The 15,694-nt window shown below is 38.4% G+C and overlaps 2 protein-coding genes across 5 annotated transcripts in view; one reads left to right on the top strand and one right to left on the bottom strand.

Annotated features, from left to right (window-relative positions):
* The first annotated feature begins 271 nt into the window (after window positions 1–271).
* On the top strand, window positions 272–13,251 carry snn (stannin). Of its 2 annotated transcripts, none has more exons than XM_043711990.1 (2): window positions 272–552; window positions 11,699–13,251. In XM_043711990.1, exon 2 carries the CDS (start codon window positions 11,802–11,804, stop codon window positions 12,060–12,062), a length of 261 nt encoding a protein of 86 aa, XP_043567925.1. In that variant the 5' UTR covers window positions 272–552; window positions 11,699–11,801; the 3' UTR covers window positions 12,063–13,251. The 2 variants fall into 2 exon arrangements, with proteins under 2 accessions (XP_043567925.1, XP_043567926.1); XM_043711991.1 differs by lacking the exon at window positions 272–552 and adding an exon at window positions 709–804.
* Window positions 13,038–15,694, bottom strand: part of txndc11 (thioredoxin domain containing 11) — an 81,154-nt gene continuing 78,497 nt past the window's right edge. For all 3 annotated transcript variants that reach the window (XM_043711987.1, XM_043711988.1, XM_043711989.1), the window contains one exon: window positions 13,038–14,079. In XM_043711987.1, the coding sequence (XP_043567922.1) occupies window positions 13,479–14,079 (601 nt within the window). In that variant the 3' untranslated portion in view covers window positions 13,038–13,478. The remainder of the gene's footprint in view (window positions 14,080–15,694) is intronic.

The raw sequence follows: 15,694 nt of genomic DNA, 5'->3' as shown, positions 1-15,694 counted from the left end.
ATCTCACGCTTTATATATTAAAAAAATATTTTGTTGTGCAGCTTCACTGTTTTTTTGTTGTTGTCAGAATGGCGTATTAAAATGAATAAAAGGTGCAGTGGATGAGGGACCAGAGGCTGGATGTAGGATTCTGCACAGCTTCATGAGACTATCAAAATGGATCCTTCACCTGCCAGCCTCCTTGCTCTTGGCTGGTTCGTGTTGTGGGCAGCTCTCTCTCTCTCTCTCTGTATGTCTCTGTCAATCAGGAGGGAAGCGGATGATCTCAGAGGGGACGGACGGGCGGTGCTTGTGTGAATCGATCAGCCCCTCACTGCGAGTGTGTGGAAGTGACTGGGGCAGCTGGTTGGGGCTAGGGGGAAGGAAAGCTGGGGCAGAGAGAGAGAGAGAGAGAGAGACCGAGAGGCGAGCGGAGCGGAGCCCAGCAGCTGGGGGCTCGGAGACGGGAATAAACAGCAATAAAATGCAGAGAGAGAGAGACCGGAGATTTCTGCGGGGAATGCTGTAAGAAGCGAGGAGTGATTCACTCTGGGGCTGCAATGTGAAAAGATGGTGAGCAGTCGGGGGACTTTTGCAATCGTTGCGTCTTTCCTTAAAACAAAAGCCGCCTCTTATTTTTTTTTCTCTCTCTCCCTTCTGTGCTTGTTACTGAGTCCCCTGTACATTGAGGCACAATGTTCAGGGGCGCTGCGGTAATCTTGTAGCAATGCAGGAGGAGAGTGGGGGGAGGTGGGGAAACAAAGCAATGCAGCGTTTCCACCGTAACATTGTCAGGCTGCTGAGAGTCTGCACCTTTGAATGAAAGTGAGTGCTCCTTCAGGTACCGAGAGCCTGCACGTTTGGGTGCTAATCGCTGGAGACAGAGCCTGGTACCTTCTCGGAGGGTGGGGGGATACCAAGTGTGTGTCGTAGGGGAAATAACTGGCTGCTAATCATATCTAGATGTACGTAGTTTGTGATACATTTTAACTCTAGTCACGGCCTGAAATTGAATTTTTGTTACTTCCCTAGATTGTTGTAGTTTCTATATTTATATATACTTTTTAAATAAAAATCTATATTTTATAAAATAATCCGGTGTAATTTTATATGCATATGTTATATAGATTCAGTGTAATAACATATTTATGTAAAACACTATAATCAGTGTAAATATAAAAATATATACAAATTAATATTGGTTCCTTTTAAAATTCATTTGGACATTGTGGTTGGGTGAACTGCAGTTTTGCTGTATTTTGGACAATACTGAAGGATTATTAAAATTGTGAATCTGGTCATTAGCACAGTTTATTTTTTTCGGAACTGTTTTAACATTGTGTGTGGTTTGGTGGTTGTCATTAGAGAACAGTGTCAGGATAGTTCATGGTCATACAACTAACCTATTGCTGTCTTTGGCATGTTCAACCACGGAAAACTCTGTTTGTGCTTATGCTCTTAGGGGGTCATTCTTGATGGAATGGAATATAAAGTCCCTTGATAATCCCCTGAATTTGTCCCCAGGAATTTTCCCCTCTCACCCCAGGTTTTTTTTATCTCTCTGGCTGACCAGTTCCATCCTGGGTTGAGCAAATATTAGCAAAAATCTCATGTGAAAATGAAAATTCAAACATTGTTAAGATTTTGATTGATATATTAATATTTGTGTTTAGTTTTTTTATGTGTGTTGTGCTGATGTTTGTTAGACCAGGTAATTTTTAAAAAAGTATCACCAGTTGAAATAATCATTAATTGAGTAATGACATGGTTTTACTTGTTTGGCAAAGCAGTCTCAATAGGCTGATTGGCCTACTGCTCCTATGGTCATAATATCAGACTCTTGGCGACAGGGGTCTTCAGGTTTTGCTGCAAGGCACTTATTACAACTGAAGTGCACCATCAAACAAATGGCAAGTAAACATGTTAAAAATTGAGTCAAAACAAAAAAAACGCAGCAGGTCTAGTAGCATCTTTGGGAACAAAACAGGATAAGAGTTTCAGGTCCAGTGATGTTTCTTTTGGACCTTTACGCCAGCAGACCTGAAACGTTAACTCTGTTTTCTTTCCATAGATGCTGAAAGACCTGCTGAGTTTGTTCAGCAATTTCTGTTCTTATTGATCAGATTTCCAGCATCCCTGGTTCTTGATTTTGTTGAGAAAGTGGAGAATTCTGCAGCTTGCTTCCTGCTCTTTTATGTTTAATTTGCCACTAATTAAACATCTTGAGGTTTCCTTTGTGAAATGAACTGTGTATATAAGGCAGATGTTGTTGTGGTCTGTATCAGAATTCATTTCAATGGGACTTGTTAGGTTATACAACTACATGGTATACCAATGGACTAGTGATCTCTCAAGAAGTTCAATGGTAGAAATTAGATAATATGAGCAAATGTTATCACGTTTTTATTTTTTGCTGAATGAGAAGTTTATACCCTGCAATGGGAAAGAAGTTACTTTTTCAATGCTACACAATGCAATCTCAGATTAAGTAACAAGGTGGTTTAAAAAAAACTTAGTTTTGGATATTATGAGTCATCTTATTGAGAGGTTGTATTGCACACATCCGGACCATGTGGGACTTGAACGCAGGCCTTCTGATTCAAAGGTAGAGACATTGAAACTATGCCACAAAGACCCTATCTTACAGTTTTATGTAATAGAAACACATGAACATTGACTGAAACTATATTAGCTGGTAACTAACCTGTGTAGGACTTATGCTAATATCTTGGGAATTACCACATTAACTTTTTTAAAATTCACTTATCCAACTGTGGTTGGAAAATACCACTGAAAAGGTTTTGCCCTGCTCGCCTGACTATAAAACATAAGGACAGAAGCCCATTCAGTAATAAAATCTGCTCTGCCATCCTATAAAATAGAATGATCTGATAATCCTCAACTCCACTTTCCAGCCTTTTCCCTCTAACTCTTGATTCTCTTACCTATTAAACATCCATCTCAGTCTTGAATATAATGGCCCAGCCTTGATTGCTTTTGTGGAAAAGAATTTCATTGATTCACAACCCTTAGAGAAGAAATTCCTCATTTAAATGAGTGACTACTTACTCTGAGATTATGCTGTCTGATCCTAGACTCCCACAAAGGGGAACAATTGCTCCACATCTAACCTGCCAAGTTCCTTAAGAATCTTGTTTCAATAAAAGGTTGCCTTTCATTTTTCTGAAGTCCAATAAATACAGGCCCAAACCACTCAAATGTTCCTCCTAAGGTAAATTTTCCACACCTGGTAACATTCCAGTGATCCTTCTGTGGACTGCTTGCAATGCCAGTATATCTTTCCTAAGGGACCCCGAACTGTTGAGCATTCCAGCTGTGGCTTGACTTATGCCTTGGATAATATTAGGCAAGAGCTCCTTGCATTTAAACTCCATTCCGTTTGAAATAAAGCTAACATTCTGTATGCCTTCCCTATTACCCTGAACGTAGATGTTAGTAATCATGAGCACTCCCAAACCTCCCTGTTCTGTAGTTTTCTCCGTTTTAAATAATCAGCTCCTCTATTCCTCCTGCTGAAGCACATTTTCCCACATTATATTCCATCTGCCAATTTTAGAAAGGAAACAAACTGGAATCGTTGCAGCTGCTGTATTGTGCGTAGGTCATATATATTGAAATACAAACTGTGCAATATCCTTGTGGAAAAAAAATAATAGCTAAACACTGTGAACTCAGGCAGTCCTTACGTCAGCACATCCACTTCAATTCTAATCTGCTGATTTTTACAGAGCTTCAGCATAGAAGTGCTGTAGTTCCACAATCAAGGTGGAGTAAGTTCTTCAAAGCAATCCATTTTATTATTATTTGACCAAGTACATCACTACACAGGTGTGATGACCCTGGGAAGTTTGTGCCACTCTACTAAAGAACAGGATCCAAATTCCAGTGTAGTGCGGGTCACTTAATCTGGTCTGGGCAGAGCAATTTTGCAGGGAGAGGACTGGGGAAACAGACAAACCATGTGTTTTTAAGATCTCTGTCTAGTCATAGGAGCAGCTTGTATCTGAGAGCACATGGTGTATGCAGCAAACTAAAGTTTTTTAATGTTTGATTTTAGGTGCAGATATTTGCTATTTTCAAATTCCTACTGGCAGCAATAATATTTACAAGCAAAATAAAACTACAGTATGAATGCAACAGACTTATGACACTAGAATGTTGATTCTTTAAGATACTATATTCTCTTGTGAAGATTTTGGAAATTTGATACAGATGCCTCTTGTATTGGCAAAATTATTTTTTCCAATTTGCTTTTTGCTTTTTTAAAAATAGCTCTTTTTGGCTCAGATATTGTATATTACCAATAAAGTAAAAAGTCAAGAGCTAATATTTCCTCTCCATCTGGCTTAGTGGTTTAAAATTTTGTTTTTTAGATAAAGTTTGTCCCTTTTTAAAACAAAATCTGTAGGTTATTATAGAGGTAATATTCATTTATAATGTCTTTCATGTCTGCAGGAAGTCTGCACCAGTGCTGTATAGGCAGAAGTGACTAATTTGTACACCACAAAGCCACTCAAACAGCAAGTTGGATAACCGACTAGTCAGTGTGTTTTGGTATTGTTGTTTGCGACCTAGACCAGACCAGAGAGAGAACAGCTCTTGGCCTTTTTACATACACTTGAGCAGAAGAGTTAATTTACAACCTGCTTCAACCTAAAATTTAAATTTCCTGGCTGTTAAAAGATATGTAAGCACAGAACCAAACAGCAGTGCCACTTAGCTCAACAATGGAATAAAAGCACTGTTATGGCACATGGTTAGAGACAGAGAGAAGCATACAATACTTTTCATTTCCTTGGTTGGGGCTATTTTACCACAGTGGGATCGCTACATATTTGCTTGGAGAAATTCAGATAGGGCATTGTGGAACACAGTGTGCTCTTGGATCTCATGATGAAGAATGTTAGGGGGAAGGAAGGGTTGGAGAACTGGGAGGCCAGTTTGCTCGGGCAGCATCATTTATGAACAGATGTGTGCTTATGATGGTTTTGAAAGGTGGGACAGGCACAACAGAATCCAAAAACAAGGAACCGTTTACAACATTAATATGATATAGGCAAGAAATGGGTGTTGGAGTGTGCCCTAAATGAAAATTTTTGGGATACATTAGAACTACTCATAAGAAAAAAAAAGTTGATCAGTCACCATGAGGTTTGATTGTAGAAACAGAAAATTGTCGGAAGAGAAGATCATTTGGCATGTCAGGTCTGCTATGCTGTTCAGTCTTATCAAAGACTATCAGCCAATCTCACTGCCATACTCTCTCCATTTGCCTTCATGCCTTTAGTGTCTCAAGTTCAAACCTGTCTTGAACCTTTTTTAAAAACTAACAAACTTGATAACAATGGGAGATGCTGCTACTCGTTCTGCGAATATCTTTGATAAACATTTACAAAAAAATCCTTCAGTGATTCATTGTATTAATTTATGACTTGGTTTTCATATAACTGGATGCTACAAATGTTGACCTAATGTGTTTGAGTTTGAAAATGAATCTTCAAAACCAATTGCAGTGATTAGGATTAAAATGCAGACACTCCTTCAAATATTTTAATATTTTCGATGAAACATGTTTTCACAGTAGTACTGGATTGTCTGTCTTTCAAAATCTGATTAAAATACTGAATAATTTTTTTTGGCAGATCCATAAATTAGCCAATAGTGTGGATAAATGTTGCTTGAGAGTAACAAATTAATTAAGATAGAAAAAACACAGAATAATCATTGATAAGGAATGTCAGATTTAACTTTCATGTTTTATTTTAAATGTTGACTCTTTACGTGTGGGGAGTGGGGTAGGGGAACTAATTCAATACATTTGAAATACCGCTTAGCTATCAGAGGGAAAATGTTAGACCCTCATCTGTCTATGATAAACCTTGGTTAGAACAGAAGTGAGTCTACCCTTTTCACATTTTTTAAAGATAAATTTGTTTAAAAATATCTAAATTCACTGAAGTTAATATTTAAAGAATAACTTTTGTCTCAGAGTTAAAAAGTTTCATCAGGGTTTAATAGTGACAATTTTGAGAATGCCAGTGAGCCAGTACAAACTAGTTGATCCGAAATATTTCCTTTCTAAAGGAAACTGTGTATTTATGGAGCAATTTTCTGGTCTTGTCACTTCCTACTCATTATCCACTTGGTTCTGCAAAGTAGAAATGACAACAACAGGAACTTTACATGGACAGTATCCTTTCTTTTGTGCAAAAAGAAAGTCCCAGTCTTCCTGCACCCCATGGAAACTTTTAAACGTAGCAGAGGGATGATCAAAGTTCAGCCCAATAGCCTAAAGGAAAGCAGGTTGCAATCTCCACAAAACTTTCCTTAGCAATAGGAACTCAACGTCAAGACATCTGTTGATACTGTGGGAGTTATTTCATTCACGTTCTTAATCTGGTTAGATTTCACATGTGGCTGTAGATGAAACATGTTATTAAAGCTATAACTTAATAATGCAGACAACATTGAAAAGCATCAAAGCTGTTGTGAATAGATCTAACATTTGTTACAGAGCATAGTCACACTACATTTAGGAAAGAAAATGGTACTATTTAAAAAAAAATTAATCTTGGGTATTATAGAAGAACCTAAGAGTGGGACATCTGTAATTGTACAGCTGCATGCTTTTCATAGTTCAAGAGAAGATGGTATCAAGTTTTGCACGTGCACCATTGTAACTGATTGAAATTCCCCTGTAGCAGGCTTGCTTTGCATTCCTGCTTCACAGCTTTCCTCAAGTAATCCCAGCCATGACAAGGGAATTCATTGAATAATTTTTTTTAACCCTCTTTGTACCTTTTTTTGTCTTTTAAAAAGTGAATCGGTGTGCATGTGGAAATGTTAATACATGCACATTAGGAACAGACAACCATGCAGATCCCATCAGGTTTGCTGATTTACTGTGTAAGAGCTGCTTGTATCAAGCCCCCCACATTATCCATTTGTATATTAGTCAAGGTATACTGATTTATGATCTGGGTGGAATAATTCTGGGTGTAGCACAACAGATATAAATTTCAGAATATTTTTGGAAGGCTGAGGATGCCAATCTGAATTTTGTGTTGATCGATAAAGTTCTTCCCTGCATCAGGCAGTAAAATGCAATCAAAACTGATGCTATTGGAATGGAATTTCAAAGGTTCCAACTTGAATTTGCTGAATGGCTAATAAACTATTTTAAAATGTCTCCTTTCTCTGCCTCCCACAAAAACATTTAATGAGTAAAGCCAAATATGTTTCAGATTCTGATGTGGAGGCACCGGTGTTGGACTGGGGTGGACAAATTCTGAAGGCCCATAATACCTGCTTACAGTCTAACAGGTTTATTTGAAATCACAGGCTTTCAGAGCGCTGCTCCTTCGTCTGTGAGCTTCACCTGATGAAGGAGCAGTGCTCCAAAAGTTTGTGATTTTAAATAAACCCATTGGACTAGTGTTGCTGACTTCCGAACTTGTTTCAGATTCTGCTGGTTTTAGCAGCATGTGGTGGTTTACGTTTGATCAAGGGGCTAGAGTGAACCTAGCTTGAGCAAAAGACAAAGTTCTGAAGCTAGCTTCTCAGTTGGAAAACATTAAAAGTGATTTGACCAGAATGACATTTTGTTTTAAACAGGAGCCTGCCACAATCCAAAATCTTCAAGGCACACATTCTTAGAATCTTTTCCCAAAAGAAGAAGCTCTAAGGGTGTTTCAGCAGAGTCTCTGGCTGCCCTCCAGCATTCTGTTCTTGAGACCATTTGTCATCTTGTAATGTGTCAGTGTAGTCCAGGGGGCTATTTTACTATGGTGTCATTAAACTGTCCTGTTTTCAGCTGAAGTGTACACGCATGTACATACATGGCTGGGAAAATCACCTGGGATCTAGGAGTCAACAGTAACAAGTCCATTCAAACTCTAATTGGATAACTCTGCACACCCAGTGACCAAATCATACACATTCTTGATCTGTGTGTAATAGCATTAACTGGCTTATTACTTATTGAGGGAGGAGTAACAAAATACATATTCAGCAATCTACTGTATTATAAGTTGTGATTGCTTGAAATGTGGCATTCTTTTAATTTGCCTTGATGTTTGCAAGATTAGAACCTTCAGCCGTTTTCAACGGAATAAGAGTTAACGTTAGATCTCTACAAAACTTCATGTAAACATTTAGACTTGCTCAAAATATTTCGGAGCTATAGCTTGGTTAATTTAGTTTCCAAACTCCTGGAAAATGTGCTATAACCTTTTAATGCAATCTCCTGGCAGTGTTTACTATTTATGTCCCATCGATTTTTCAGTGTGCATGCATTTAAAGGCACTTGATTTGAAAATGCTTTTAGGAATTTCATTTCTGCAACTGTTAAAATGATGCATTATGCGATTACGTTTTGGCAGTTTTGGACACGAGAACGATCCTGCAATAGAAGACCAGTTTCACTTTGATCACCTACAAGGATTCTTGACCCAGCATTATAAATTTTAAAATCCTTGTCACCACTTCAAATTGCTGCACAAACGTGGCCATGTGATCATGTTCAGGATCTAATCTTCCCTTGTATCAGTCAGACGTCCATATTGCCTGCTTATGTTTTGTGCCTGATGACAGAGCCTCCAGCTGTCTCTGTCCTATCTTTCAACTACCGTGTCCTTTTCAATTAAAAAAAAGCTTTAGTTATCCCTTCTACACTTAGGCTTGTCACTGATTCTTTCAATTATTCCAAATCTATCTTAGTCAATGTGTACCATTCTCAATAATAAAGAACTGTCGAGCTGGGCATTGAAGCTAATTTTAAAAAACTAATGAAAAATGTACTTTATCAAACCAGTTTTAAAAATCAATTTTGTAAAATATGCGACATTAAGGGTGGCTATAACACATCTTGAACAGCATTGCCAAACTAAATCTTGCAGGACTAGATGACTTTGAAATATCCAAATTAAAGAATTTTTTAAAAAATTTTCAAAAACAAACCCAAAAATCTTCAGACGCTAGAAATCAGAAATACAAACACAAATTGCTGGAGGAACTCCGATCTGACAGCATCTGTGGAGAGAAAGCAGAATTTGTGTTTTGGGTCCACTGACCCTCCTTCAGACCCTTCATGTTTTGTTTTTATTACCGTGGTCCACATATTACAGCCTTTTAATGCAATACAGTGCTTGGGGCTGTCACTACAAATAATTGACCAATGTCAGCTCATGTACAAAAAGAGGATCAGCAAAATGTGAAAATTTGTCCTTCCTACAGAATGTAGTAGCATAATGTACTTGACCAATTGAAACACAAAATGTGGTCCCTCCAGCAAACTGACAGAAGACTTTGACAATATAGGAGATACTGACTGAGGTCACTATCTTCATAGTGGCAAGGTAATCCTCAGGTTAAACCACCAATTATTTCTGTCAAGTCTATGGTGACTTTCCCTTAATGGGATATATAAAATAGGCCACTCAGCACCACCACTCCATGCTCTATTTATGCTCCTTCTAGCCTCCTCTCATCTTGCCTATTATTATCACCCTCCACCCCATCATCTGCTTGTCTGGCTTCCACTCAAGTGCATTTATACTACTATTCATTTCAAGAACTCCTGGTAGTGAGTTCCACATTCTCAGCACTGCTTGGGTAAGAAATTTCTTCTGAATTCCGTGTTGGATTTCTTGGTGATAACCTGTGGTTGTGCTTTTCCTAAAAATGAAAATAATATCTATCTTCTCTCCATCAAAACATGTCTTAATTTTTAAAGACCTTTGTTAGGTCACCCCTCTTCAAAAGAGAAAACAAGATCTCTTTCCACCCTCGTAGTCATGTATTTCCAATATTATCCTTGTAAATCATCTTCATACCCACTCCAGTGCCTCTATCCTTTTTGGATCACAGCAGAGTTGCATTCAACATTTTGTCTAATGAATGTTCAAGAAAGGTTTAGCTTAATTCCCTTACTTCCCAATTTCCTCCCCAGAAACTGAGTAGAGTTCTTTTGATAGAACTTTGGTGAATTTATACACTTAAGGCCTCCTTGTTCTTATATTCAACCTCATTTCAAGCAACAGGTGATCTGCCTGACTCTGGGTAGAATTGAGGACTGCAGATGCTGGAAACCAGAGTAGAGATCAGAGTGGTGCTGGGAAAGCACAGCAGATCAGGCAGCATCAGAGGAGCAGGAAAATCGATGTTTCGGGCAAAAGCCCTTCATCAAGGGCTTTTGCCAGAAATGTGGATTTTCCTGCTCCTCTGATGCTGCCTCACCTGCTGTGCTTTTCCAGCACCACTTCCAACTCCAACCTCCCTAACTCTGCCAACTAAACTATGCTACCTTGTTTTTAGCTCTCTTCACGTTTTATAGGAGATCATTAGAATGGGCGAAAATGACTATCCTGGCACCACCTCTCCACACCACCCGCAAGGCTTGGGAGTCAGCTGCAATTGTAGCAATGTCTTTTCAATTCCAAAATCTACATAGTTTCTGACCCGCTCCAAAGTTTGTAATAACATCTCTGAATAGGTCGATCAGCAAGTACCATTGCACCACAAGAGCCCCGATTTCAACATCTAAACAACTGAAAGTAATTTCTAAGCAGCAGTGTTCCCAGCACTGATTCTTAGGAAGAATTCCTTTCCCATGAAACCTTTCTGATTTAAAACTAACCAGCAATATACTTAACCACTTTGACCACTGAGCCTACACACTTTGACCTTTAACCTTACTTTGTGGCACCTTATTGAAGGCCTTTTGTAAATCCAAGTCGCATCTATATTTATTGCCTATTCTTTCCTTCCAAAGTTGGTAAAGTATATCAGTGCTGACTATTCATGACATTTAATTTATAGATGGGTCTTCTAGTCTCTCCTTTTGTAGGGAATTCATTATCTTTCAAAACAAAAAGCCCTGACTCTAATTCCCTGGACATTTTCTGTCCCAATTCTTTACTATAGGAATTGTACTATTATCTACCAGTTCTGTAGCACCACACATTTCTGATGAATTACTAAATATGATTAAACCCTCTAACCTGGGCAACAAGAAATAATTCCACATTTAAGTGAAGCATGCTGGCTATGAGTATCAGAAACCAACTTCATTAATATACATTTTGTTCTGATTAGAGGAAATTTTCATGGTAAAAGGTTAATGGGCAAAGATAGCAATGGCCTGATTTGGGAAACCTGTCTACTTTAGCATTATACTTAAGAGAATTCATCAATTGCTGAGATTACATGGATCATAATTTTTCCTGTACCATACACATTCAATTATACTGAAGAGACTGGGATAGGTATTTCAGTGTGGCCGCTTTTTCTTTAACTTCCACAGAGTTTTGCCTTACCAGATAGTATTGCGTTCCTCTCCGTGTGTCAGATTCAATGTGTTCAAAAATATATTAAAAGCATCTGGACCATTTGCAAAGCTGCTAGGTCCATGGCATTGTAAATGAAAGGAAAGTTTTAAATGCTGGTTTATTTAATATAGAGGCTGGGGGAATTTCAGAATCATGGTATTCCCCCAGCCAAAACAAAATAATACTTTATAACTAAGTGCTTTGGGAAAATCCTTCAATTTATTTTTTAAAAAAAGGGTGGGGAAAGACAGGATTCTTACCTGGACAGTCAACCAAAATCTTGTGTCGGAAAATTAGTGTGAATTGTTCTATTGCAGTGCCAGCTAATAACCCTCAAATACAGTATGCTTATTCAAACTTTTTTCTTTCAGACCTTTTTGCAAGAATCTCACCTCTACCAAACATCCTAGCCATCGATTTGAAGTAGCACTTTTTTCACAATCTGCAATTGAAGGCTTACACTGGACACTTGCCATGTCTATGGACCACAGCCCCACCACCGGAGTGGTCACAGTTATTGTGATTCTGATTGCCATCGCGGCTCTCGGTGCATTGATCCTGGGCTGCTGGTGCTACCTGCGACTGCAGCGAATAGGTCAGTCGGAAGATGAAGAAAGCATCGTGGGAGAAGGCGAGACCAAAGAGCCCTTTCTGTTGGTGCAGTACTCAGCCAAAGGGCCACGGGTAGAGCGGAAAGCTAAGCTGACAGCTAATGGGACCGAAGGTCATGGTTAACATTCAGTCACAGTTCACAACTGCAGATTTTGCCATTTGGACTGAATAACATTTGTAGGATAATCATTCTTCATACTGTGAAGGTTTAATTCTGTTCAAGCTGCTTATTAAAAACAAATAGCAAGGTTAGCAGAAAACAGCAAGGACTAGCCAGGCAGTCTGTTGATCTGCAACTGCATGTTATCAAAGATCAAGACTAGCCATTCAAAATTCCTGTTTATTTTGCAGTGTTTCCTACTTGAATTTTAATCCCTTTTTAACTGAGCCTGTTTTGATGGAGCAACTACTGTAAGTTTCATCCCTACTGAACCTGTGGATCTCTGGAAATAATTTGCATTGATCAGTATGAAAACTTCTTTCTGTATTGTGCAGGATAGTATTACCAGAGTACAAAGTGAACTGCTGTAAATGTTACCACAGCAAAGGCCATGTTAAGTGATCATCTTTAATGCATATTTTGTTGTTGAGCCTAGGTTGTATGGCAAGGATGGGGGTATTGAGATAGGGCAGTTTGAAGATTAAAAAAACTAGAAATGAATTAGAAATTCAACGTAAACTTTTGTTTTAAAAAATTAATCTAACACTACCAGCGCTGATAATTTACCTAATGATACAGCTATTTCATCTCTAATACATATTTTGTTGTTGAGCCTAGGTTGTATGGTGAGGGTGGGGGTATTGCATCACCTCAACTTAGATCCTGTATTGTCTTTAGAAAGGTTTTTAAAAAAAATAAAATTAAAAAGGGGAAGAGAGCCATTATTTCAATGGGATCATAAAATGAAAGATGTAGAATCGTTCTTGCATTTTGCACAGAGTGAGGTTGTGCTAAAGTGGTGTATGACTGCTAGGATGCTACCAAAGCACTTTTTCCTAAACTGATTCCAGGCTGCGCCTATGATGGAGAATGCTGCAATTCACAGTCTGCAAATGATCCGGAAGGTTTGCAGTGAAGTTAAAATGGTGGCTGAGCAGTTTTCTGTTTTAATTCAAAGCATGTTTAATATGGTCAAATTGTACTTAAAACAGTATAATTTCAAAATAACTTGATAGATTGTTGTATCTTATGACCAGATTCTGTTCCCCTTCCTGTAATTCATTAATTTACAGAAATAAAATTTACTGTGTGTAACAAATTTCACATTAGTGCAATATTCAAATGTAAACAAATAAAGAATTTCCCCTTTTACCAGATTTTTCATTTACAAAAAAGATGCTCAAGAATGGAACTTGATAAATGAAGTTCTTGTTTAAAAAAAACAATTCTGCAGAAATAAACTTTTACTGACATTTCGAACTTCACATGAGATCTCCGCCAACCTAATGTAGAATAGTTTATATTCCTGGGACAATTTTGTTTTTTAAAAAGGTAGGCAGCAGAATGCCTTGCATCTGCAGTTTCATGATTATCTCTCTTCACAATGTAGGTGTGTCATGACAAGAAAAAGATTCGGTTTCAGCATTATTTTCTGAATGGGAAGTTAACGGAGATTCCTCTTCAGCACGAACTGGAGTTGAGGAGGGATAAGTGTTTTCCTCCAGTAGTTCTTCAATTGAGGCCATATATGTCTTAAGCAAGGTGTTTTCTTTGAGGAGTTTCTCAGACACTGCTGTAATTTCACTCAGTTTCTCTGCTGTTTTGGCTAGCTCTACATTTCTCAGGTTATACAAATCTTGTAGTTTCTCATTATGACTTTTCAGCTTTTCGTTTTTCTCCTCCAGAGCTCGATTATGGAGCTTCAATTGTTGCTCCTCCTGTCTGGTCGCTGAGAGCTGCAAAGCCAGTTGCTTTTCAGCTTGATGCAACACCTGCATCTCTGCACGGAGTCTTTGCAGCTCTTTCTCCAGTTGGCTAATTCGGTCCTTCTGTAATTCTGCTGCTTTTTGGATACAGTCTGGATTACAAGACTGGAATGGGTCTTGATGAACTAACTGGGTAGAATGCGAGAGAATGAACCTCACTAGATTAGGAACAGTAAATGGCAGAGCTTCAGGGTACTTCACACTCAAGTCTTTCCTGAAAGTAAGAGTAAAGAGAAAGTAAATTTATGGAAAATATCCTGATGTTGACCAACATGAACATTTCTGTATTACAGAAATTTTTACTCTGAACATTTCATTCTTGATTTAACAAAAGGAAATCAGTTGTTTTATCAACATTTTTCACTACTACTCAGAAAAATGTTGGTACCCAAACAATCCCAGTAATGGTAGATTCAACAAGGAGGAAATCAATGTTGCATCAAGGGTATTGATCCAACATAAACGGTTCAAAAGTTGGATAGATTAAAGATTTCTTAATCCTTGAACTTCATACAACTATTACCACAACAAAAAAAACTGTTTCCTTTAATTTTTGTGTTCCTGAATGTGTGCGGTACATCACGTGGTAACAATTCCCTCAGCAGCAGTATTCCTTCGGTGCGTAAATGGACATTGTTTATACTTGAAAATACATGTTGACAGTTTGAATGGAGGAAGGCATAGTTAATCTCAATAAATAGAAATGCTGACAGGTATACGTCTCAGTAAAGGTTGCCAAGTACAAAATAAATCCTTTAGCTCATTTTCCTCCTTCGTGTAATTGGTCTCCAGGCCCTTAGACTATCTTTTAAGCCAAAGCAGCACTCAGCTTGGAATTAAATTGAGACCTCTAGTCTATCATGGTTTTTGGAGCCAGAAGAAAAGGCAACCCACTCTCTGGTCTGTTATTCCAACAAATTTCAAGAGATCCTAAAATAGCTGATCTGGATCAAATTGAACAATTGTAGAGTTAGAAGAACATTATTTCCAAAAAAAGGTTTGTGCTTTCTGTAATTATTCAGCCACAAACTGTAGTGTAAGCAATTTCATAACTGCTTCCTCATTCAAGTCAGTCAAATATGTTGATGCTTTAAAAAAAAAAGAACATCCAAGTGGGAATTAAAACTAACATTAAAAGGAATTGAAACAGATTTCAAAAGGAAAATGATAGGATGTGCAGCACTGGCAAGGGCAACATTTACTGCCCATCATCAATTGCACAAAGGGATAGTGAGCTGCCTCCTGGGAAGGTGCTCCTACAGTGAGTGCTCTGAGGTATGGACTTCCACAAATTTGACTCAGTGATGGATGAAGGAAGGGCAATATAGTTCGAGGTCGGATGGGGAGTGCGATTTTGGAGAGGAACATGCCAATGAAGTTCTCCTACACTTTCTGCAATCTTCTTTCTGCTGGTGTTGGTTGCAGATTTAGCCTGTACTATTGAAGGTACTTAGGGTAACTGGAGTCTATCTTGTAAAAATATCTGCTGCCACATAAACAAACATTCTCTCTTTCGCTCCATTTCAGGCACAATATGGTGGATGGAGTGCCAATCAAATGAAGAGTATTGCATCTTACTCCCTCTAGGTGCTGGACAGTTTTGGGGTGGGGGGGGGGGGGGGGGAAGGGATGGTCAGGAGAGTTACTCGCCTCAGGAATGCCAGCATATATGTGGCTGGGCTTGTTAAGTTTCTGGTTACTAGTGACGTGAGGATACTGATAGTGGGGAATTCTTTGCTGGTAAAAAGTCATTGCATGTGAAAGGGGGAATTATCAAATTCTCTGTTACTGGAAATGACCATTATCTTAATACTCGTGTAACGCAATTG

This window comes from Chiloscyllium plagiosum, chromosome 21 (assembly GCF_004010195.1).
Source record: "Chiloscyllium plagiosum isolate BGI_BamShark_2017 chromosome 21, ASM401019v2, whole genome shotgun sequence".
Taxonomy (NCBI): Eukaryota; Metazoa; Chordata; class Chondrichthyes; order Orectolobiformes; family Hemiscylliidae; genus Chiloscyllium; species Chiloscyllium plagiosum.
The sequence above is the reverse complement of the archived record's forward strand: the minus strand, read 5'-3'. Positions and strand labels throughout refer to the sequence as shown.